Below are 23,110 nucleotides of genomic sequence, written 5' to 3'. Positions count from 1 at the left end.
TCCACCACCCTCCCGCCCTCCAACCCATCTAAGGAGTGGGGAGCCATGGGAGGGATGAGAGGAGACGGGGAGAAGCAGAGGAAAATGATGGAGAGTAGAGGAGACGCTGAGACGTGGGGAGACATGGAGAAGAGGGAGGATGTAGTCACAAGGTGACAGAGACATAGGGGAGACAGAGGTGGAGAAAGAGGGTGGGGTCAGGTTGCCAAGTCTTTGCAAGAAAAGAAGGGGAAAAACTTGGGGGGGGGGATCTGAAAAATGACTGTTATGGAGATTCAGGTGTGGAAGGACGGACTCAGGAACGGGAAAGTCTGAGAGAAGCCACAGACAGAAGAGAGAGGTAAACAAGGGGAAAGCAGAGAGTGGACAGTTGTCAGGAGGAGAAAAATCATGGGTGATAAGGTAGGGAGACACAATCGTCAAGTGTTAAAGTGTCACCAAAATGGGGGACCCAGATCCCAAAGGGTAAGGCATTGAGGAACACAGGAGCAGAGTCTTGAGAGACCACAGAGCAAAAAGGAATGATGGGACGAGGAAGGGACACTGGGGGAGGGAGCCAAGCTCCTGTTGCCAGCCTCCCCCCTGCAGGCTATTTAGCTCAGATAGTTTCAGCCCTGCAAGCCCTGTCCCTGAAGCATTCAGCTCTAGCTGTCCCACGTGCTCTGGGGACTATTTCTTCCTCCTCTGCATCTGTCATCCCAAGATCTTAGGCTCTGGGGAGCCCCAGTCCTAGGCCTCATACAGGAATTCAGTTTTTACCTTTTAGGGCAGTAGCTAAAAAGAACACAGGTAGGTAGTAAAGAGGAGCCAAGAGCCTAGAACCATAGAAAGCACTGTGTCTACTCAACCTGGAGTCTGTTGGACATGAGGCCAATTCCTTGTGACCTTGGACAAGTCACATAACCTTCAGTGGATTCTTTGCAGTCTGTAACATGGGCATAATGCTGCCTTCTCTATAGGGCTGTTATGACACCCAATGAAACAGTTCGTGGGAGATCGCTCAGTGAACTGGGGAGTGTTCACCCCAATTCTCTACATATGCACGGTGGTTGAAAGGATATAGGAAGTTTCATTCACATATGTGTGTGAGGCAGTATGACTGAGGGAATCTGAGGTAAGCTCTCCATGTTGGGAGATATGGGCGTGCGTGCGTGCGTGCGTGCGTGCGTGTGTGTGTGTGTGTGTGTGCTTGATGTTTGTATAGGGCTATCTTCCCTGCAAGGAAGTCAAGAGGAACAGGCTTTGGGGATGGAGAAAATTATTATACCTTTGTGATTTATTGTTATTTTGTATTTTACAGGCATCTACTTTTTCAGGCTGTGGATTACAAATTTCGTTCTATCCTTAGGCAGGCTATGAGGTTCTAAGGGGAGGAGGGAGTTCGGAGGGTAGGTTAGACACAAGGGCTGGGGCTGGTCCTTGAGGGTGAGGGGAGGGCCTGGAGAAGCTGGGAAGCAGTGGGCTTGGCAGGAGAGGGGGTGACATATGTAGGGAGCCCTGGGGACCCAACCAGGCAAATGGCTGGCAGGGAGAGCAGACAGTGTTAACTCTTGCTGTGCTGACCCTTTCCTGAGAGTGGCTGGGGTTGAGGTGTCATTTTGTCAGCCGCTGGAGGCACATTGGGTCACAGAGACACAGGCAGGCAGGAGAAGCCTGAGTAGGAGGTGCTGTCACTTGGAAATGGCAGGAGTGCTTTAGTGTCTTCATCTTCCAGTTTCTGTTCTTGGTTGCCACATGGCTTCTGTCAGTCTTTCTGCCTCTACCTCTCTGTGCCTCTCGAAGGTGACAGCGGGTCTCCACTCTGGCTAACCACACAATCTGTCACTCTCTGCGCTGCCAGCCCAGCTGGAAGCCCCCCCTTCTCAGCACCCAGCCCCAGCCCTCTGCCCCTGGCCCCCTAGGCCTTATCGCCTTTGTCTCCTAAGGCGGCCTCCCCTTTCTTCTTCCTCTTCACTCACCTCAGAGCCCATCTCCAATCTCATTACAGTCTCAGGCTCCAACCACTGTACCCCTACCCCCAGCCTCCCCCCTTCCCTCCCCCACCCATCTGTCTTCCCTGAAGCCCTCCTCTTTGTGTCTTCCCATCTGTCACCACCAGCACTGGGCCTACTCCCCTCCTGGCCATACCCTCCCGGCCTTTCTCCCCTTGGGCTCAGTTCCCTCTCCCTCCCCTTCCTCCTTAGGCCCTACTAGGAAACCAGCTTCCCCTGTTTCCTATCATAATTTTGTTTTTCCAGGTTGTCTTCTCTCACTTCACGTTTTAATTCCACCCCTCTGACTTGTGAGTTGGGGGAAAAGCGAGGACTCCAGGGTCCCAGCCCCTAAGCTCTGAGCAACCACTTAGTTGGGACAGAGGATGGTAATGTTGGCTCACAGTTGCATCACCTCAGGTGAGTGACTTCTCCTCAGGCCCCCTGAGATGACCCTCCACTCTTGCTCCACGTTTCCCAGTGTGGGCCCAGGGCTTACACTGCCCTTCTGCACCACAGGAGGTGAGACTCTCATACTTTCTGAGTTTGAATTCATGAGAAATAAAATTTTATCCAGAAGCCCACTGGGACCCTGGCCTTCCATGGCTTCAGATACTCCAGCATAACCACAGCTTTCTCTTTTATTTCTTCTATTTCTTTTTTGTCCTTCCTTTCTCCTTTCTTCTTCTACCCTCCTTCTCTCACCTTCACTCCCTCTCCCCCTCCCTCCCTCCTCCCTTCTTTCTTCTCTTTCTCCCTTCTTCTTTATTTCTTTTGAGGAAATGAAGCCACATTTATCAAATTTCTCCTGGTCCTAGGCTAGGGAACAATAGTGTCCCTTTCTAGAATTGATCCTTATGCCATCTTGAGAGTTCATAAGTTGATGTTTTTTTTTTTTCAAATGGTCCTTGCCCCAAGGAACTTAGGGAAAAGGAAGAGGCTAGAACCCCAATTGTTCCTTCACGGAACCAGACAGAGCCAGTATAGACTAGAGACTACACTCTGGAGAGAACACTGGAGCCCGGAGAAGGACAATGCTCCTCCCGCTGCCACACAGGCAGCAGACCATCCCACAACATAAGGCTCCTCTCCACTGGCCTTTGCCCTCTGAACTCAGGTAGAACCTTCTAAGACTGATCTAGTGTGATGCACACACAGTCTTGCTGGGTTATCTTGCGCTATGTCCCTTCCTTCCATCCAAACTTTGGAATCTTCAAGAAAAGACGCAATATCTCTTATGCTTTTACCATGTGGGGACAAAGTGGCTCCCGGGTAGCTATGCTTAGCAAGCGTTTGCTACTCCATGGCTGCCGGCAGAGATACCAGGCATGTTCTAGTTCCCCCTCAGACTCCCGTTTATTGGAGGACCCTGTGCAAGCAGCATCACTCCTCCAGGCTAGCCTCCCCTGCTTATCAATCAAATGAGCTGAGCCTCCGAACATGGCGGCACATGCTGGTATTTCCAGGACTCGAGACACTGAGGCAGGAATGGCTGAGTTTGAGGCTAACCTGGGTTTAAGACTCAGTCTCAAAAAAGAGGGAAAAAGGGCTGGAGAGATGGCTCAGAGGTTAAGAGCACTGACTGCTCTTCTAAAGGTCCTGAGTTCAATTCCCAGCAACCACATGGGGACCCCCAACCATTTGTAGTGAGATCTGGGGCCCTCTTCTGGTGCTGCAAGCAGAATACTGTACACATAATAAATAAATATTAAAAAAAAAAAAGAGGGAAAAAATACACATGATTTCTAAGGTCTTAGAAATTCTAAGTCCCTGGATGCAGAGAGTATGGGAAGAAGCAAAGGGGGAAGAGGAAGATGCCATATAGTATGAAAATGCCATAATGAAACTCGCTGCTTTGTATGCTAACTTAAAAAAAAAAAAAAAAGTTGGCGGGGCTGAAAATGGTTCAGCGGTTAAGAGCACTGGCTGTGCTTTCAGAGAACCTGGGTTCAATTCCCAGCACCCACATGGCAGCTCACAAGTGTCTGTAACTCCTGTTCCAGGGGACCCAACACGTTCACACAGACATACATGCAGGAAAAAAGCACCAATGTACATAAAATACAAATGACTAAATAAAAAAAGTAAAAAAAAATTTTTTTTTAAAGATTTATTTAAGCCGGGTGGTGGTGGCACACGCCTTTAATCTCAGCAGAGGCAGGCGGATCTCTGTGAGTTCGAGGCCAGCGTGGTCTAGAAGAGCTAGTTCCAGGACAGGAACCAAAAAAGCTACAGAGAAACCCTGTCTTGAAAATCAAAAAAAAAAAAAAAAAAAAGATTTATTTATTTATTATGTACACAGTGTTCAGCCTCCATGCCTGCAGGCCAGAAGAGGGCATCAGATCTCATTACAGATGGTTGTGAGCCACCATGTGGTTGCTGGGAATTGAACTCAGGACATCTGGAAGAGGAGTCAGTGCTCTTAACCTCTGAGCCATCTCTCCAGCCCAAAGTAAAAAATTTAAAAAAAAACGTTGGTTGTGGCACACTCCTTAAATTCTACCTCTCAGAAGCAGGTGGATCTCTGTGAGTTTGAAGTCAGCCTGTTCTACATAGCAAGTGCCAGGCTAGCTGGGGCTACAATAGTTAAACCCTACCTCATATCTAATTAATTTCCCTCAAGGGCAAAAAGTTCTATTGAGTAAGGTGGGATTTCAGTGCAGAGCACCAGAATACAGACCAGAGAAATGGCTAGGCCAGCGAGAGTGCTTGCCATGCAAGCCTGGCCACCGAAGGTTGATTCCTGGGTCCCATGGTAGGAGAGAATTGGCTCCCCAGAGTTGTCCTCTGACCACACACATGCTCTGACATGCGCGTGCATGCACATACACACAAAAGTAAACATCTCTTCCTACAGTGTGCTTTTCAACAACCACCAAGATGTTAAAAAAAGGAAAACAGTATCTTTATTCAAACAGATTGGAGAAGACACTGGCTTCATGGGTAGACAGACTGGTATCGAGGCATAGGGAGTCATTCATTCAACTTTCTACCTGGGCTCGGAGAGAAGGGCTGATACGAAGCTAACAAAACATAGGGTGAGAGAGAAGCCCTGGGGGAAGGGAAAGGGCTAGAAAATGACACATTTCAGAAGGCACAGACCTTCTAGGGTACAAAGGAAGACTAAGGGATTATAATAAAAGTGGGTCCTAAGATGCTGCAGGCCATTTGGTCTTCAGGGCACAAGGGGTAACCTCTTGAGAGGCCAGCACACTGGTCTGAGAGAGGGAGCGGGTCTGGGAGTCCCTGAGGGTCGGTCTCGGTGGCTATGTTCCTTCCATGGAGTCTGACCTCTGCAGAGACCGTGAAGAACTGGGTTCTGAGGTTGCTGGCAGGGGGCAGGGATAAAGAATGGAGCGACTGGAGCAAGGAAGACAGATGAGCTCGTATTCTGTGTCCTTCCCTAGGAGCAGGAAACATCTTGTCCTCTTCTTTTTTCCTACCCCGATCCCTTGACTCTGCCCAAGCCTCTGCTTCTCTATTTAGCCCCCTCTCTGGTACCCAGCCATGTCCCCACTTCCTGAAGCTGCCAGCAGGATGAGGGAGTTTACTGCTCTGTCCGCTGGGAGACCTGTTGGCCAAGGGAGGCATGGAGCCGGCCCAGCCGAAGGCGGCAGCTGTGCTCAGCTCCCACCAGTGCCAGCACAGCACACAGCTTTTCCAGCTCCAACTGGGGGCTGGCAGGGGAGCAGCAGGGTATATTTCCTATCTCAGAACCCTGAACATGCTTCCTCCAGGGAGCCTGGAGAGAAACCTGGAGGAAAATCATCTCCTCTCAGCAGGATTCTCGAAAAGGTAAACAGCTCAACCAAGGAACGGTGTCTGGACTGTGCAAACACCGGCTTTCCATGTCCGCTGGTCTTCAGACATGTGTGAGCAATGGCCTCCTGGCCAGCAACAAGGAGAGATAGCAAGCCCCAGTTAGGCATCCACCCCTGCTGGCTCTCTTCCCCCACCCTCTGTTGACTCAGCCTCGGCCCACAATCACTGTGGCTCTGTTCATCTCTACTCTGCAACTGAACCTCCACGAAGACACAGGGACTTGGTCTCTAAGAGCTGAGGGTCTCCCTGAAGCAGCCCCCAAACCACTCTTGTGTTGAGCGACAAGAAGTCTGCCATCAGTACAGGGCCCAAATTCCTTAGCATGCCACCCAAGAACCTTCGGGTGTGGCCCCAGCCTCACCGCCTGCTCATCCTCATGGTTCAGGCACACTGAGTACACTTACCATGGCCCAGACACAGGCTTCTGCTTGCTGTGCTTCTGCGTGTGGGGAATTCTAATCCTAACTCACGGTCACATCCATTGCCCTGACTCCCATCTGCAGCACATCACAACGCTTCCGCTTCCATTTAGTACACTCAATAGTACATCCAGTTCTAAGGCTGTCTTTGTCTCTCACTCCAACCCTGAGCTCAAGGCTTAGAGCTGCATCTGCTCAGAGCGGATACAGTAAGCAGAAACTCCACTAATACTGTTCTAAGAGGGGCTCTGGGGATGTCTGAGCCCTGCATTTCACCTCTGCTGTAACAGTATCTTACTTCTGGAGGCCAAGGCTACACACACACACACACACACACGGTGCTCTAGTCCGGGGTCACCGAACAAGGTGATCTGGGAAGGAATACAAAGGAACAAATACAAATTGTATGGGATAATTTTAATGAAACTTGCTATTTATATATTTACAAAAAAGGAAAAAACCCAACAAAAATAGATATTACAGTTTAATAATAAAAAGTACAACTGAGCACTGTGGGCTAGAGGTGGGATACCCACCTAACGGCATGCCCACCCTAACATGTCATCTGGGGGCCTGGAGAGAGGACTGTGAGAAAGACACAGGGGCTCAGCCAGAGAACCCGCTCTTCTCCCCAAGGGTTAGGGCAGTTTGAATTTGATGCTCAATCCTTCACATCCTCTTCCTTGTCCAGCAGGTGGCTGGGTACAGGGGTGGGGGTAGGGTGACACTAGGATCAGAGGGAGGTACAGAGCAGGACGGAAAGACAAGACGTATCCCAGGAAAGGGCAGACAAGGGTGGGTGACTGGTGACTTAAGCAGAAGGAAGTTCCTATCATAATTCCTGGTATTAGAGACGGGGGAGCAAACAGGAAAGGAGAGCGGGAAAGGGGAGGCAACTTGTCCACCTCTCCCTGTCTCCACTCACAGTTCCATTCCGTGTGTCAATTCCAGTCTAGGACAGACCCAGAGACAGTCCAGTGATAAATTAGTGGTTTGTTCCCAGTGGAACAACTGATCGAGGAAATGAAGTCCAAAGCTGGTAGGGAGAGCTGGAGTCTTCTTCAGTAAGACACGGATCCTGGCTCTCGGGGAGCAACGAAAAGGACATCGGCTTTGGCATTGATGCAGTAAGTGACGATGAGAGAGAAGATGAGGATGCCGAAGCCCACGATCAGGGTGATGAACTGCAAGGGTGAAAGTGTGAGCAGGAAAGGAGAGTTCTCAGATGCCACAGTCTTAGGTAACCCAGGAAGAAACGACATCAGAATTCTGATAGTAGACTCAAGTACCAAGAACCAGCAACAACCATGGGCAGCATCTTCCCAGTGAGCAGCCCGAGCTCTCCTTAGGTGAAAAGAGCGGTGTCTGTGTTCTTTAAGTGATCTGAAGGTAGGCAGGACTCAGGCCTCAGTCCTCTTATACTTATGCTCATGACTTACTTGTAACAGGGGCTCAGTGACTATTCGACTGACTTCTCCCAGCTATGCCATAAAGTAGATGCTAGGTAGGAGTGGAAGATACAACTGAACTTCTTAGATTGAACAGGGCTCTTCTAAATAAGCATGCATTTACACTATCAGTGCAGAGAGGCCTTCGAAAGGGAGGCAATAGCAGACCAGGCACAGATTTGCACTGGTTTTGCTGTAAATCTGGGACAAATGAGAAACAACAGAAAGGAGCCTAACAGAACTGAGATGAGAGATAGCAAAGAAGACCCCAATGGAACTCTACTACCTCCCTCCAGCCCATTCTTACCTCAAGTTCTTTGCTGGCAATCAGGAATATCCGAGCTTGGATGTCTTTCCAGCGGCTTTCAGCCCATGTAGAATATTCTGTGGAGCCCCACTGACTTAGTTCAAAGGCAGGGGACAAGGCCCTGGCCAGTCGTACTGTGGAGCGCACACACCGGGGGAGCCGCTCTGTCTTGTTGGAATTCCAAGGGCCTTGTACCCATGAGTATTCATACAGCTGCACAAGAAGACAGTCAGAGCGCAGGGCTGAGGTGACGGGTCTTCTCACTCGCTCCCAGCTTCCCTATTAGCACCACATTCCAACCCACCAACTGGCTGACACTTCAGCCCACAGGTGGCCCAATTTCACTCAGGATACTGCTTCCTCAACACGCAGGTTCAAGGACTATATCCCTCTACCTTCCCATGCCCATTCCAACGTCTGCCCCACAGATTTCCAACTCTTCCAAGGGAAAGAGGCCCCAGGACACCTCCGACACCCACCGCCACTCACATCCTTGCTTTCATTTGGGACTTTACTTGGATCCTGGCACTGCTCTCGGGTGAGGTCGGTCACCTTGCCTGTCAGATTTGCTAAGGCATACTGCACAACGTAAGTAGTGTTGGTAGGGCTGGAGACAGCGATGTAATGTTGAAGAGGCCCATCATCTGATTGCAGGTCAAAGGGAAAGGGACGATTTGGGAGGTGAGGTCAAGGTCGGCAGAAACAGAAAGAATCCAGAATTGGCAGGAACCAGAAGGGAGCAGGTTAAGAGAAAATAGCCCAATAAGCATCAAGAAAAAGAAAGGAAAATGGGGAAAGAAAGCAGAAAGGGAAAGAAGAATAAAGATTAAGCAAAATGACACCTTTTTCTCTATACATTTTGTTGGGTAGGGACCCCCCTCTCAGAGCAGATGCTTACCCAAATAGGACCTTAGGTCCTGTCTGAGGATAGACTGGAACCACGAGTTGTTGGCTCTAACCAGGAACCCATAGAGCAGACGTGTAACCTAGGATTGGGACACAGAGAAGAAAAAAACGTTGTGACTTTGAGCAAGACCAGGGAAACAACGAGCAGAGATCAGTTATGAGACAGGACGTCTCCCAGGGCTGGGAGTCAGTGGGCAGTTCACAAGGATGTAGACGAAGCCACTCGAGAGCGCTCAAGTATCATCCTTGCAGGCATGAACAGGCATGCTAAATTCCAAAGTTCAGAAAGTTGGCAAGGACCACGGGGGATGGGGGTGGCCTGTGTTAACAGAAACAGGAGGGACTAGGGGCCCATCTTTTCTTACTGTTTGGGGATCAGCCTGAATGGAGTCATTGAAGTTGGTTCCTCCTGCAAGCTCATACAATGCGCGAGCCAGCACTGTGGCCACGTTCGCCAGAGCCTGCAGCGGGTGAGGAGAAGGGCTAGATGGCTCACCTGTCTCCCAGGGCTTCCCTTGGGCCATCTCTGCTATATTTCCAATGCTCCTACCCAGCCCAGATCGGTGCTACCTTGGCAGTGTCTGTCACAAAGTTCAGATCCTCTTCTGGGCTCTGCCACTCCGGATAGGTCACGTTAATGTTCTCAGCAGTGTCATAAATGCTCTGGTAATACCTGCCAGAAAAGTCAGCATGAGCCCTGGCTATATGAAGCCAGGTCCTTGTCCCTTTCCTATCTAAATGTCCTTATGTGGGAACTTGCTATCTTATTTTTCATTGTCCAGTGGGAAAAGGAAAGAGAAAATCAGGCTACATTATTAAAAGGGTATTGGAAATGGGGAAGTAGGAATAACGGTGAGGTAAAGCAATTTAAAGCCTCTGTTGCTAGACAGAGTATAAAAAATAAGCCACACAGCCGGGCAGGGGTGGCACACGCCTTTAATCCCAGCACTTGGGAGGCAGAGACAGGCAGATCTCTGTAAGTTCGAGGCCAGCCTGGTCTACAGAGTGAGTTCCAGGACAAGTTCCAAATCTGCAGTGAAACCCTGTCTTGAAAGACCAAAAAGAAGAATAAGAATAAGCAGCAGCAGCAGCAGCAGCAGGCAGCTCTGGACACACAGGAGGCTGCCTGGCTTCTCAGAGAACTATCTCCCTGTATGAGTGTTCCCACAGATGCTCACAGTGACAGAGGGGAGGCTGTTGGGGCTAAAACCAGGGATGCTCACAGACAGACACTCTGGATCAGATCACTGTAATTGTCCCTCTGAGTGACAAGGAAACATATTTTAAAGAGCACCCTTAGCCTTCCTATTCAAATGCCTCTTATGTAGGTATGAATTGCTGCCCCAAGAAACAGCCAAGCAAGCCACATAATCAAGTGAATTATCTCTTACCCCATAGGGAAAAAAAAGCTGATAGTGACAGTAATCTAGAACCGCTCCCCTGAGGAGTGAGAAAGGATCTTTGCTACGGTCAGAGAATCAAAGTTCAAACATTTTTATTGAAAAAACTCATTTGGGTCCAACGAGGCTGGAGAAAGAAAGAGAGACATCTAGCCTGAGTGAGAACCCCATTATCCCTGGGCTCAAGTTAGGAAGGCGTGATGACCTCTCCAGAACCAGGAGAGGTGACGGGTGCCTTCTTATCTTCAGAGGCCTCTCCTGCATCAGCCACGTGCACCTATCACGTGGTGAGAACATGTTACATTTCAGAGTAAGAACACTGCTTGTGGACCCCAAATAGAACTCCTTTCTAGCTTCCCATGCTTTGGCCTGAGATGAAGACCTCCGTGGCAGCCATTGGGAGCACAGGTGCCGGGAGAACCTGGGAAAAGTGGACCCGCAGCAGAGGATGATTGCTCTAGGAGTGCTCGAGGTTGAGGACCAGGGTTCCAGGCCTCCTGTGGACAGGCTACTGGGTAAAGAACACCCGGTTGGAAGTGTATGGGGTGGGAAGAGACAGCATCTTCCTCCCAGACTACAGACTAGACTGTCTCTGAGAACAAAGAAGGTGTGGGGTCAGGTGACTTACCGGTTATGGAAGGAACCAGAGTGGTCGGCCAGAACCACACCCGAGATGTTTCGAGCCCGAAGAAATCGTTGTAGAGATGATGGTGGAAGGGCCTGGGACTGATTCTGCCTTCTGAGGACAACTTCAGGGACACTAGCACCACTCTTCTCCAGAGTGACCAGGAGGTTCTCCACCTGAGGAAGGAACAGAAGCAGACTGCTGAGAGGCGGGGTGGTGGGAGGGCTCTATCAGCCTATGCTCTCCTAGATATATTCTTCAAATGCCCTGGAACCAAGACTGAATTCCCTACAGTTCCCATGGTTCTTTCTACAGTTAGGAAATTAGAGCCCAAAGATGCCTGGGTTTTCCACATTTATAGGTAAGTTCTGTCCTCAGGACTCTGCCTTATCCTCAGTGGGTATTTCCTGTAGAATTCATTGTGCAGATCTGGAGGGGGCCAATCAACAACAAAATGCCAAATATGTAAGTCATTCTCTAAGTGCTACAGGAGTCCAGAGCAGACATGACAGCAGCTGCAGAGGCAACAAGAGCACTTCAAGGAGAAAGCAGGCATACAGCTGCACTTGGTAGCACATAAGAGTCATGAATAAGCATGGAGAAAGAGGAGGGCAGAGGCAAGAGAGATGGCTCAGTGGTTGAAAGTACTGGTTGCTTTTGCAGGAACCCAGGTTTGATCCACAGTGAATTCATACCTATCTATAACTCCAGTTCTAGGAAATCTGCCCCTCTTCTGATCCTGAGCACCAGACATGCATATGGTGAATATACATGCAGGCAAATACTCTTACATATAAGATAAAATAGATCTGTAAATCCCCCCCCCCCCCGCAATAAAGTGGAAGGCAATTTGGGCAGGAGCCTGGTGCAGGCAGGACTCCAGCAGGCAGCTCTGACAACTGGGTCCATGGGACAGCAAGACTAGAACAGAAAGAGCAAGTCACACTAGGTGGTGGTGAAGTACGCCTTAATCCCAAAACTTGGGAGGCAGAGGCAGATGATCTCTGTGAGTTCGAGAACAGCCTGGTCTACAGAGTTTCAGGATAGCCAGGGCTATTATGTCTTGAAAAACAACAACAACAACAACAACAACAACAACAACAACAACAACAACAAAAAACCAAAAAAAAAAAAAGAAAAGAAAAGAGAAGAACAAAGGAAGAAAGGAAAAGAAGAGAAAGAAGGAGCAGCCACTCAAATGTCAGTAGTGATACTATTTAGGTGCTGAATGATCACAGAGAACTACCTACTCCAGGGAACCGATGAGATACCACTGTCTCTATTATTCTTCTCACAAAGCAGTGGTGTTCAGCTTTAGCCAACACCTAATTTCATCCTTTCTCTTATCTGTTGGGTTACCTGGTTCTTCACAGAGTCATTCTTCTGAGACATGGGATCTGTGTGCATCCAGAGATCTAGGGAAGTTCTTAAGGCCACCTGGGAAGGATGAAGAGCACCATGCATATCTGTCTCCTGCTGTGATCCATGTCTGGGAGACAGACACTAGGGGATGGGTGACAGCCGCACAACAGGGTGCTTAAGTGCGAGGAAGAGGTGGAGGATAGAGGCTCACACCTGTCCCAGCTCCACAAATGAGTCGATGTTCTCGAGCCGCACGGGAAACTTGCCGTTCTCCATGTCATAGACCATCCTTGAGCTGCCAATGTAGTCAAAAGTCTCCTGAGGAGTGGAGATAGGAGAGATTCCCAAGGGATAGGGCAGTCTGAGGTCAACACAGTGGGTTGCTTTCTTGGGTTATCTTAGCTGACAGTCATCTTACAGTCATGAGATCTAGCATCCCCCCAGCAACCTCCCAGCTGCCTCTCACATGCATGTATCATGGGATTTTTGAGCCTAGAGGTGGGGAAAGCAGCCTTTGTAAAGGATTGAAGCAAACACCAGCTGCTACAGTTGCTTCTTGATTCTCCACCATCTCCACAGCTCTGGCTTCTACTACCGTACACTTCAGCCAAGCTGTAACACCACAGGGATTGGACAGTAAACACGAAAGGAAGCCTCAAACGAATTTTGTTAATGGGGGAAGGAAGGGGACACATAAATTCAGGAAATCTAAGCTTCCTAAAACAGAGGATGTCAAAGGGGAAACAGAGAGACACACGCAGAAACTCTGGTTAACAGCTCAGGTCAGTAATTCCTCTCCCACCATTACCATCCCCTCTTCATTGCCCTCTTGCCCTACGGAAAAGCCCTTACCCCCTGGAAGAAGACAAACATCACATTGCGGGGTAGCGTGGTCACATCAGGTGCCTTGTGCAAAGCTTCAGCTGCAGCCAGCTGAGTGACAAAGGAGGCTACAGCGCTTTCTGCCCCTGGGGCCACGTTCCAGAAAAAGGACCGGCTATCCAGCTGGAATAGCAGAAGACAAGACAGGGTGGTGTACTTTAAAACTGGACCGTTAGAGCCAAGTAAGCACCTTCTCTTTGGGGCAAGTACTAGAGCCAAGGAGTCCAACAGCCCAGCTCCCTCTCCACTTAAGGCTCCCCAGTGTGCTCACTCTGAAATCAGATGTATCTAATGGGGAACCCTGCCCATGCTGCACAGGGGCAACACTCACCCGGGTGGCAGCAACCACAACCTTTTCATCAGGTTCTAGTGCCCCAGATGTATTTATAGGCTTAAGCATGCTCCATACGTTGTAGTCAGATAAGGGGTCACAGACGATTTCTGAGTAGGACACAAACAACGAGAGATCAATAGTACTAAGGGAGAAGGCAGTTGTGGAGAATGCCTTCAAGATGGCTTAGCCTCTGTCCCCATAAACTCCGAGGACCATTTTCTCCACCTTCAACAGCTCTAGCTCCGCTTCTCTGCCACCGTCCACTTCAGGTGCAGGCTGCCTCTTCTCTTCAAGATTCTCCTATCCAGTGCCTGCTGCCCGGGCCCACTCTTCCCTGGATGATCTCACCAAACTCCCCGGCTGGGTCCACCCCACTCACCGCAGTCCACCTGCATGGCTTGGCTCTCTGCCTACCTGGGTTGATGCTGAAGGTGCTCTGGATGAAGTTGCGCCGCATGCAGGTAGCGGTGCTGATGACGGCGTGCATGTGTGAGAAGAGCTGCATAGCACACAGTGGGAAGCTTGGTGCAGAGCCATTCTGACCCAGGTTGTGATCTTGATAGCACTGGAGAGGAGATGGACCCCACTGAGACAGCTAGCTGTGGAGGCCCTCTCTCGCTTTCCAGGAAGAGGAAGACCCAGCTCCATTCTTAAGCCATTCCCTTTTGGGAGACATAAGTCCCCAAGCTACAGGTGTCCTGGGATAACCATATAAGGTCAAAGAGAAAAATTCCTCAATCAGTACAAATAGCATGGACTCAACAGACTGGTTGGAGCAGATAAACTTATCCAATTCTAACTGGTGTGGTCCAAGCTTCAGCCACCACAGGGTCTTGCTACACAGTTTACTCATAATCCTGTTTCAGTTTCCCAAGCATTGACAGTACAGGAGTGTGTTACTGTGCCTGGCTTCAGAAATAAAGAATAAAAATTCAGGACAGCTTGGCCAGCAACTCACTTTGATAAATCTCTCAATTTATCTTAAAGTGAAGACGCTGGACTAGACAGAATGAGGACATCAGAGCCGTAAACAACTCATCTGAGATGGCTCAGGGGGGAAGGATGTTCACTGTGCAAATATGAAGAGCTATGTTCCAATCCTAATACCCATGTAAAATGCTGGACACAGCCAAGCATGAACCCGTAACCCCAGTGATGTTGGGAGAAAAGACAAGAGGACTGCAGGAGCTTGCTGGCTGCCAGTCTAGGTGGAGAGTGATAGGGAAAGATATCTGATGCCTTCCTCTGGCCTGTGCATATATACTCAGGTATACACATTGCATACATACACAGAGAGACAGACAGAGAGAGAGAGAACCTCAGGGATTTACTGAACTCAACCGCTCAACCCCTAGTTCAATGCTCTCTCTTTCTGTTTTTGTTTTGACCTTTATCAGACAAGCACTCACTGCAGGCTGACCTATTCTTGCCAGTGCCTGGGATTAAGCATGGTCCAAAGTTCTTTTTATGTCTTTTTTTTTTTTTTTTGGTTTTTCGAGACAGGGTTTCTCCGTAGCTTTGGTGCCCGTCCCGGAACTAGCTCTTGTAGACCAGGCTGGCCTCGAACTCTCAGAGATTCGCCTGCCTCTGCCTCCCGAGTGCTGGGATTAAAGGCGTGCACCACCACAGCCCGGCATCATTTTTTGTTTTTGTTTGAAACAGGGTTTCTCTGTGTAGCCCTGGCTGTCCTGGAACTAGCTCTGCAGATCAGGCTGACCTCTTTCAATGTGTGCACTAGCAGAACAAACCACCCACCAAACAGGACAGCAATGGGAAAAATAATCCTGTTTCTCACTGGAATCGCCAGAAGCTGGCAGAGTCAGTACCTGCTTGATGACCTTGGTTTCATTCTCATCTTCAAGAAGAAAGATGGGAAAACTGAAGTCTTCATAAGCCAAGCCATTGCCCAGTTCATTCCACAGTGTTTGTTTGCAGTGAGCAAACTCTGACCCATAGGAGTTGGAGTAAATACCTGAGGGAGGAGGCAGGGAGGGGTACAGAGAACAGTATATTGAAGCACCAAGTATTTAGGGACCAGGAGAGGTAGGAAGGGCTGGGGCTAAGAGTACAGAAAGAGACAATGATTCTAAGAGGCAGTCATGAATCTATCACCAGCCCCATTAGATAGAAACTGCTATCAGGGAAACCTAGGCTGGCAGATTAGGTATCTGAGCATGCGACAAGAAGGGATGGTGGAAGAGGAAGTGGGGAGGAGTCAGTTGTACATAGTCCACACAGACATCTGCCCCCTGCCCCGAGACCTGATGCTGGTGTAACAGTTAGCTTTGTACAATAGAAGGTTCTCATGAGCTTTTGAGGCTCTTACCAAACCCATCATTTGGGCACTGCACACTAGGAGAGAAGCTTGAAGTCGAATTGGGCTTGGCTAGAGTCACTGCAAGACCAGCAATTCTGTTGGTTTTCCCCTTCAGCTTTTCCATTACATCCCTAGAACGAACAAGGACAGGAGAGAAGACAGGAAGGTATCAGAGAGACTAATACTCAAGACGGAAACAACTGGAGAATTAGGGACTCAGAACTCCAACTCACTTCTTCTCTTTTGGGGCTTAACTTCTGAGTCTGGACTATGGTCCAACCTGAGTTCAGGGTTTCATTTACCTTGTCCCTGCGTGGTTTTGGACAACCCTCCTTCCCTGAAGAGGGTCTAATTTTTTTTTTTAATAATTATTTATTATGTATGCAATAGTCAGTCTGTGTGTATGCCTGCAGGCCAGACTTCATTACAGATGGTTGTGAACCACCATGTGGTTGCTGGGAATTGAACTCAGGACCTTTGGAAGAGCAGGCAATGCTCTTAACCACTGAGCCATCTCTCCAGCCCAAGAGGGTCTAATTTTGAGATCAATAAGATGATTCCTTTTGATGTTACCTCTTTTCTGAATATAAACCCAGCTTCCCTTCCCACACCAGACTAGTGCAACAGAAGTTGCCACTCATCAGTACAAGGAGCAGATCTTTTCTTTCTCTACATACGGTTCCAGAATGACACATACAGTTCTTACCTGATAAAGAGCCTGCCCTCCAGTAGAACCACATACGGGGGGTTGGGGCCATCCGTCAATGCCCACTGCAGGTCCTCTTCTTTCTCCACGACATGGATAACCCCTGTATCCCCACTAATTGAAGCTGCCAGGACAGAATGGGTCAAATTAAAGCTCTCATGGTTGATAATTCTGCAGATTTTTTTTTTTTTTTTTTTTTTTTTAAAAAAAACAGGGTCTCACTGTGTAACCCTGGCTGACCTGAACTGACTGTGTAGACCAGGCTGGCCTTGAATTTGCAGTGATCCTCCTGCCTCTGTTTTCCAAGTGCTGTGATTCAAGGCCACCACATCCAGCTTCTGTAGATTTTATCTCTAAAGATGTCACAAAATATTAGGGTAAACACTGCCACTTCTAGACTTGAAGAGCTGAATTACCCCAGCTCCATTTGAAGGAGGAAAAGGAGAACAAAAGCCCAAGAGGACTCATTAGAAGTCTTTCTGAATTTTTTTTTTAAAGTTTGAACTTGGGTCATTAGGATTGTAGAACAAGAGCTTTCACCCTTCAGGTCTTCTCACTGGCCTCTATAACCCTTTTCATTAGATGTTGGAAAGACGGCACTTTTCTTTTTAACCCAATTCCAAAGATCTCACTTAACCATATAACAAGATTCTAGAACACCAGACATTCAAGTTCCAAAATCTGATTTTTCCTCAAGAAAATGCCAGACTCTTTATTGCCAGCTAAGACTTCTAGCTTTGATCTTCCTTTGAAAAGACACAGATTCTGTGGCCTCAACAGCCATTCTCCAGCCTCCTTTGGGAATGTCTTTATTTGCTCCTGGCCAGGGTTAGGTGATTTTAATCTAGAACTCTGAACTCTCTAGAGCAGAGCTTCCCAATTGATAGGCCTGGAATGGACTGAAGACATGCTGATAATCACTAACTCCTTTCTGGGAATCTAGGGTTTCAAAAGATCCTCAATTGTCCAAAAACAAGAGCAGACTCCTCATTTACCCAGGATGACCCATAAATAATACCCATTTTTATATGTTAGGATGCCAAATTCAATATTTCTATGCATCTCATGATATGACAAAGACTAGGAAGTACAGCCTCACAGAACAAATGATCCACAGTCCAGGATGTCTAGAATTTAACATGATAGCCTGAGTCTCCAGGGATTCATGTGGAGACAACCTAGGGAAGACTAGATGTGCTATTCGAGAGTTCCTTTAGACCTAGCCCTCACACAACTGTGTGAGTACAATTACATCGGAAGTATTCTTTGCTTTGCTTTTTTGGCACTAGGGACTGAGTCAGAAGCCTTGTGGACAACACCCACTACCAATGAGCTGCACCCCCAGCCACTGGAATTTTAGGAAGTATAAATGCTTGGGCATTCTCTCAGTGGAGCCTGGATATATGTATTTTCTAAAATTATCATATGTAATTCTTGGCTATTTACAGTTAGACATAAGAACTATGCTTCTAGACCACAGCACTGAAATCAACTTGCAACTGGCAGAAGACTGGAAACCATCAAGTACTTCTCAATTGCTAACTAAACAGAACTCTTCTCCTGGGACATCTAATAAACAGTAAATACAGTGAAGAGTCTACAACATTTGCCTATCCTTATATATAGTAAATAATTAACAGGATCATGGCCATGGCAATAAAACGTAGTGGAAGAATTGCGGAGCTGGGCATCGCTTTAGTTAAGATCCAGATATTAACAAAGGTTTTAAGTAAAACAATAGAAAGGAGAAAACAGTCTCTACTTGCTAAAGTTCTTAAAACATGAGAAAAGTTAGTGTAGTGAATTAAGAAGAAATAAATAAAGGTAACCGGTAACCAGCTCTAAGGAGGACAGGGAAGAGACAAACTGTGATGCTGAACTAAAGAAACCTGGACTCTCATCCAGGTCCTGACTGGTGCCTGCAGAGTTTCAAGTAATGTGTTTGCTTTCTTTGGATCTTCAGGAAGGAACAGTTTTCTTATCCCTATTCATCTTCTACAGTGGGGATGGAGGGAAAACAGTTACATGTAGCTCTCTTTGAGCACTTTAAGGATCCAATAAGTGGGTCATAATAATCAGAAAATCAAATCTAGAGCTCATCTTTTCTCCTCAGTTTCATTAAGCTCCAACCCTAATTAAAAGGGTGTTGCCTGTGAAGGAATGGACTGGAGTGATGAAGCAAGACTCAGAAGTAAGAAGGTTGGAAGGGAAACACGATCCTAATGAGGAAGTGGCCAGAGTCCAGCCCCTCCCTCTCCTCTCTGCACTAGCTTTGGCTTTATCTCCAGAGGTACTGCTCTGCTTCCCACGGGGCTGCCTGCAGAACACGCAATGCAGTGACTCATCTCCAAAGGAGAGTTTTTAGAGCCCTGCTTCAGGAGGATGGGGTCCTTGCAGTCAGGCTCTGGCATATCCAGCAGTCTGATTTCAGCCTACCCTGGACCTAGTTCTCCTTCATTCACAACTCAGAAGAGAAACTAAATCCAAAAACCTTAAGGCTGTCTGTAACCAATGAATCTGCTTGTGGTGTTTCCTGTATGGGCGACATGGGACAATTAGCTCACGGACGTATAGGTAGAAAAGCATTAACTACCTCCCTGAGAAAATTCCTTACTTTCTAGTAACTGAGTTTCTTTTCAACCAAGATGGAAGGCAATCACATAAAACTGTTTGACACTTTACTCCAAATCAACAACAGACGCTTACTTAAAAAGTGTTTGAAGCAGGAAGTGGAGGACTGTGACTACGTGATTTCAGCATTAGGAAGCCTGAGACAAGAAGATCACAAGTTCAAGACCAGTCTGGGCTATATGATTAGATACTGTCTTTAAAAACAGAAAAGAAAAAAGAGATACTTTGACTTTCAGCTTTGTGTATCACTATCCCAGTCATTATTAAAAGGATAAATTAAAATTCAAAAAGTGATCAATTTGATAATAAAGCCAATATCAGGCCCTGCTTATCTGCAAAAATATATCCTGACAGAGCTACTGTTCACAGAAGACTGCAATCTGATGATAACAGATAGCTCAAGCAGAAAACAGCTGTAATTTTTATTTTATTTATTTTTTTTTAATATGTGTAGTACCAAGAGATAGAATTCAGGGCCTTGTGCATATTAGGCAAGTGCTCCACCACTGAGCTACCCTTCCAGTAATTTATACAGTACTGAGAGTGATAGTGTTCTCATGGTATTGTTTTGGAACACATTTACAAAGTATAAGGATAAGTCCAAATACTTCACTTATTTCTCTTTTGGTAGATGGCATGGGCAATAGGGTCTCTACCTCAGGCTGGCTTTGGCAACCTACCTCCTGGTTGTTATTATAGCATATAATAAAATATATAATTTATACGGTGCTAGGGACTTAAATCAGGACTTTGTATTTGCTAGGAACACACTCTACCAACGACTTCCATCCCTAGCCTTTATCTGGCATTTGTGTGTACATGTGTGCACTGTGTGCAAATGCCCGACAGAAGACAACGTCAGCTCTGTCCTTGTCTTTGGTCTTGTTTGGGGCAGGATCACAACAGACTACCTGGCCTGTGAGTTTCCACTGATTCTACTGTCTCTGCATCTTGTCTCTCTATAGGAATGCTAGGATTATAAGCAATCATATTATGCCTCTAGCTGTTTTAAAAATGTGAACTCCAGAGATTCAAATTCACGCCTAAGAACTATTTTACCTACTGAGCCATCCCCAGCCCTTAGTTGTCATAAAAAACAAATAAATAAAAATAAATATTTTTTAAAAATTGTGTACGTGAGTGTTTTGCCTCCATGTATGTATGTGCACCCACACATGTGTTCAGTGCCAACGGAGGTGAGAAGCATCATCAGAGTTCCTGGAACTGAAGTAATAGCTAGTTGAGAGCCACCATGTGAGTGCTAAAAACCAAAAGTCAGCCCTCTGCAACAGTAATGAACACTATTACTGAACCATCTCTCCGGCCCCCTGCTTAGCATTTTTAATGCTTTTTCTTCAACTAGTTTACTGCCGGTGAAGAAGCTGATTTTTGGAGGCTCGGGATACTAGTTTGAGGATAGGGATTTAATCAACAGCATCACAAAACAACAAGAGAAGCTCAGACAAATAGGGGTGCATGTTTGTAGCCCCAGAACTATGCAGAAGGCTAAAGTCAGACTGGGGTGCACAGTAAGGTTCTGCTCAAACGAAGAAAAAAAAGGCCATTTTGGCTCAAAAAAGATCACTCAGATGCCAGAGTGATGGCCAGATTCCATAGAATATGGATTTCTTCTTTCTTAGAGAACTCTATGATAAAATAGTTAAGAGTCCCACCAGGGTTCAGGTCCTAGCACAATTTCTTATTATGATAATGGTGGGAAAGCTAAACAGTTTCTGTAAGTTTTAGTCCCATTGTTTGTACAATGTTAATAACAGGGATTGATGTGGAGGTAAAAATATAATGCACACATTAAAACAACATTTACTAAATTTTAGCTCTTATTATCTTGCCTGGTTTGACAGATGCTAATCACACTCTGATTTGAATGCCAAAATTCCTAAGCAGGATACGAGTATTTCTGCATATCCACGAAGCAAACTGAATTATTAGCGGCCACAAATACAAACTGCAATTTCAACTTACACTGGCAGCCGATCTGATGAGTGGCATTGAGCAGGCGGACACAAGGAGCTGTTTTATTTAAGGGGATGTAGATTTTCCTCTCCACTGAGTTTCCCAGACACAATCCTGGCCAGAAGATAAAAAGTATTAGGGAAAAATGAAAGATATTTGGTATTAGCCTCTATCATCATTAGCTTGGCTCATGGTAAATCATTCCCTGTCATATTTTCTAACACAGGACTAATGATCACTGTTTTCACTTCTTGGTCACATTAGTGGAACATAAACATTGTATAAGAGTACCTAGCTATTAATAACTATTTAATAACTTAGGAAGTTATTACACTCCATGATGACCAATTAACAATAAAGTTAAAAAATGATTTGTCAGAAGTCCTTGACTTGAGATGTGTCAGTGTCTGGTTGCATGGGTACAGGCTTCTGCTTTTCTATCTTGTATGTATATTACCAAGTAGCAAAAGACCTCTGGTTTGAGAATATAGCTTACCAAAACCAAACAAAGAAAAGCATTCAACAACAAAACCCGGCTAAGAATCTGAACAGGCCTAGGAGAAACCTTATGCCACACACCTGTTCAATCAAACATCAGATCATTTGTGTATACAGCTAGAGTAGGTGGCGGCTACCATTTCTTCCTTGAAGAAGGTCGAAAACAATGTGAATGGAGGGGATAATTTAGTCATGATTATACCCCGGAATGTTTGCATTTTAAGACTTAACTAGAAAGCCATAACCATATAAAGAAATATTTACACTTTGCTCAATTCTTAGTTGAACACACTATAAAGAATTACTGATGTGTTAATTATTGTAATTCGTAATTGCGAAATTACTAAATGTATATTAAATCGAAAAAATGAAAATATTCATATACATTAAACGTCTAAAAGTCCTTGACTCATTACTTCCCTCTTAACAGTTTAAAGCAGTCAAGCCCAGTTTACCCTCACTTTAGTAAGTAAAGGAAATAAGGAACACATATTTAGTATACAACCATCAACAGGAGGAAATGAGGGCACTCCCCCCTCCCAGGGTTGCAAAAGCTCCCACAAAACAAGACTTTTGGTCTCAAAAATACTAGCCCAGAGAAAGAAAGCAGGCTGAGCTTTTTACACCTGTCCCTTTTGGTTGTGGGTGGGGTGGCTGGGGCTTTAAAGAAAACGAGGCATGTGAATAAGGTATAAGAGAATCAGACAGGAACCCCGGGTAAGGGCTTGAGAGAACTGATCGAAACGACGCGCCTCGGGAGACAGGAAACGAAGGTCCTGTCAAAGGGGGAACTTATGTCGTGGGAACGAAAGACAAGACGGATTTACAGGGCGGGGGGGACAGAGGGGCAATGGGAACCAGAAGGGCAACGCCTGCGCTTAGCGAAGGGCCGATCCGGACGGTTCTCCTTACAGAGCAGAGCCCCGGGGTAGGGTGGCCTCACCTGCCAGTGTCATGGAAAAAGACAGAAGGAGAAGAAGACCCCGACTTCCTGGGTCAGGCCCAGAGCCGCCCCTAGTCGTAGCCATCTTGCCTCTCGGCAGGGCGGAAGCATCGGGTCCCTTCCAGTCTCGTATCGGCCTCTCTAGGCTTCCGCCGGCACCGTCTCTGTAGCCCAGCGCTCCAAAGACCGGAAGTTACTGTTGCGGAGCTTCCGGGAGCCACGACCTCGGGTAGCTGACGTGGAGGCCTTGGGAAGGCAACCACAACCGGGAGCGGCCGTAGCGGCTAATCGGACCTGGGAACCGGAGGCCTGAAGGATGCTAACCAAATTCGAGACCAAGAGCGCGCGGGTCAAAGGTAGTGAAGAAGAAGAAAAGGAGAACAACGGGGGTTAGATGTTAGGGGCGGTGCTGTCACTAAGGGAGTGAGGATGGGCGGAATCGCTGACCGAATTGGGCCCACTTGAACCCGGAGGAATACTCGAGGGAGGCGGGTTAGGTCTAGTGGAGTCTCTGCAGTCTGCGCTTCTTAGTGAGTTCTGGGACTTTGATTTCCTCATAAAATGGT

The 23,110-nt window shown here is 47.1% G+C and overlaps 2 protein-coding genes across 3 annotated transcripts in view; one reads left to right on the top strand and one right to left on the bottom strand.

The window, feature by feature from the left end:
- Positions 1–6,682: 6,682 nt before the first annotated feature.
- Ncstn (nicastrin) lies at positions 6,683–22,753 on the bottom strand. The gene is made up of 17 exons (XM_057769083.1): positions 22,545–22,753; positions 21,113–21,217; positions 16,499–16,622; positions 15,802–15,923; positions 15,302–15,447; positions 13,890–14,040; positions 13,473–13,582; positions 13,112–13,264; positions 12,473–12,577; positions 12,257–12,334; positions 10,901–11,073; positions 9,443–9,545; positions 9,238–9,333; positions 8,865–8,952; positions 8,456–8,610; positions 7,967–8,179; positions 6,683–7,395 (listed from the first exon to the last, which is right to left on the bottom strand). The coding sequence occupies exons 1-17, from the start codon at positions 22,627–22,629 to the stop codon at positions 7,273–7,275; spliced, it is 2,130 nt and encodes a 709-aa protein (XP_057625066.1). The 5' UTR covers positions 22,630–22,753; the 3' UTR covers positions 6,683–7,272.
- Positions 22,737–23,110, top strand: part of Copa (COPI coat complex subunit alpha) — a 47,269-nt gene continuing 46,895 nt past the window's right edge. The window contains exon 1 of one of the 2 annotated variants that reach the window (XM_057769081.1): positions 22,737–22,900. In XM_057769081.1, the coding sequence (XP_057625064.1) occupies positions 22,861–22,900 (40 nt within the window). In that variant the 5' untranslated portion in view covers positions 22,737–22,860. The remainder of the gene's footprint in view (positions 22,901–23,110) is intronic. The other variant, XM_057769082.1, reaches the window with a different exon arrangement.

The sequence above is a fragment of the Chionomys nivalis genome, chromosome 5 (genome assembly GCF_950005125.1).
Source record: "Chionomys nivalis chromosome 5, mChiNiv1.1, whole genome shotgun sequence".
Lineage (NCBI taxonomy): Eukaryota > Metazoa > Chordata > Mammalia > Rodentia > Cricetidae > Chionomys > Chionomys nivalis.
This window is presented reverse-complemented; position numbering and strand designations above follow the sequence as displayed.

Bases quoted from the DNA above. Each gene is read 5' to 3' on its own strand.
- Ncstn (XM_057769083.1), bottom strand. From the start codon at position 22,629: ATGGCTACGACTAGGGGCGGCTCTGGGCCTGACCCAGGAAGTCGGGGT. The intron at 8,953-9,237 runs GTAAGAAAAGAT...TCCCAATCCTAG, and splicing joins TTCAGGCTGATCCCCAAACA to GTTACACGTCTGCTCTATGG. The intron at 8,611-8,864 runs GTAAGCATCTGC...ACCTGCAATCAG, and splicing joins GGACCTAAGGTCCTATTTGG to ATGATGGGCCTCTTCAACAT.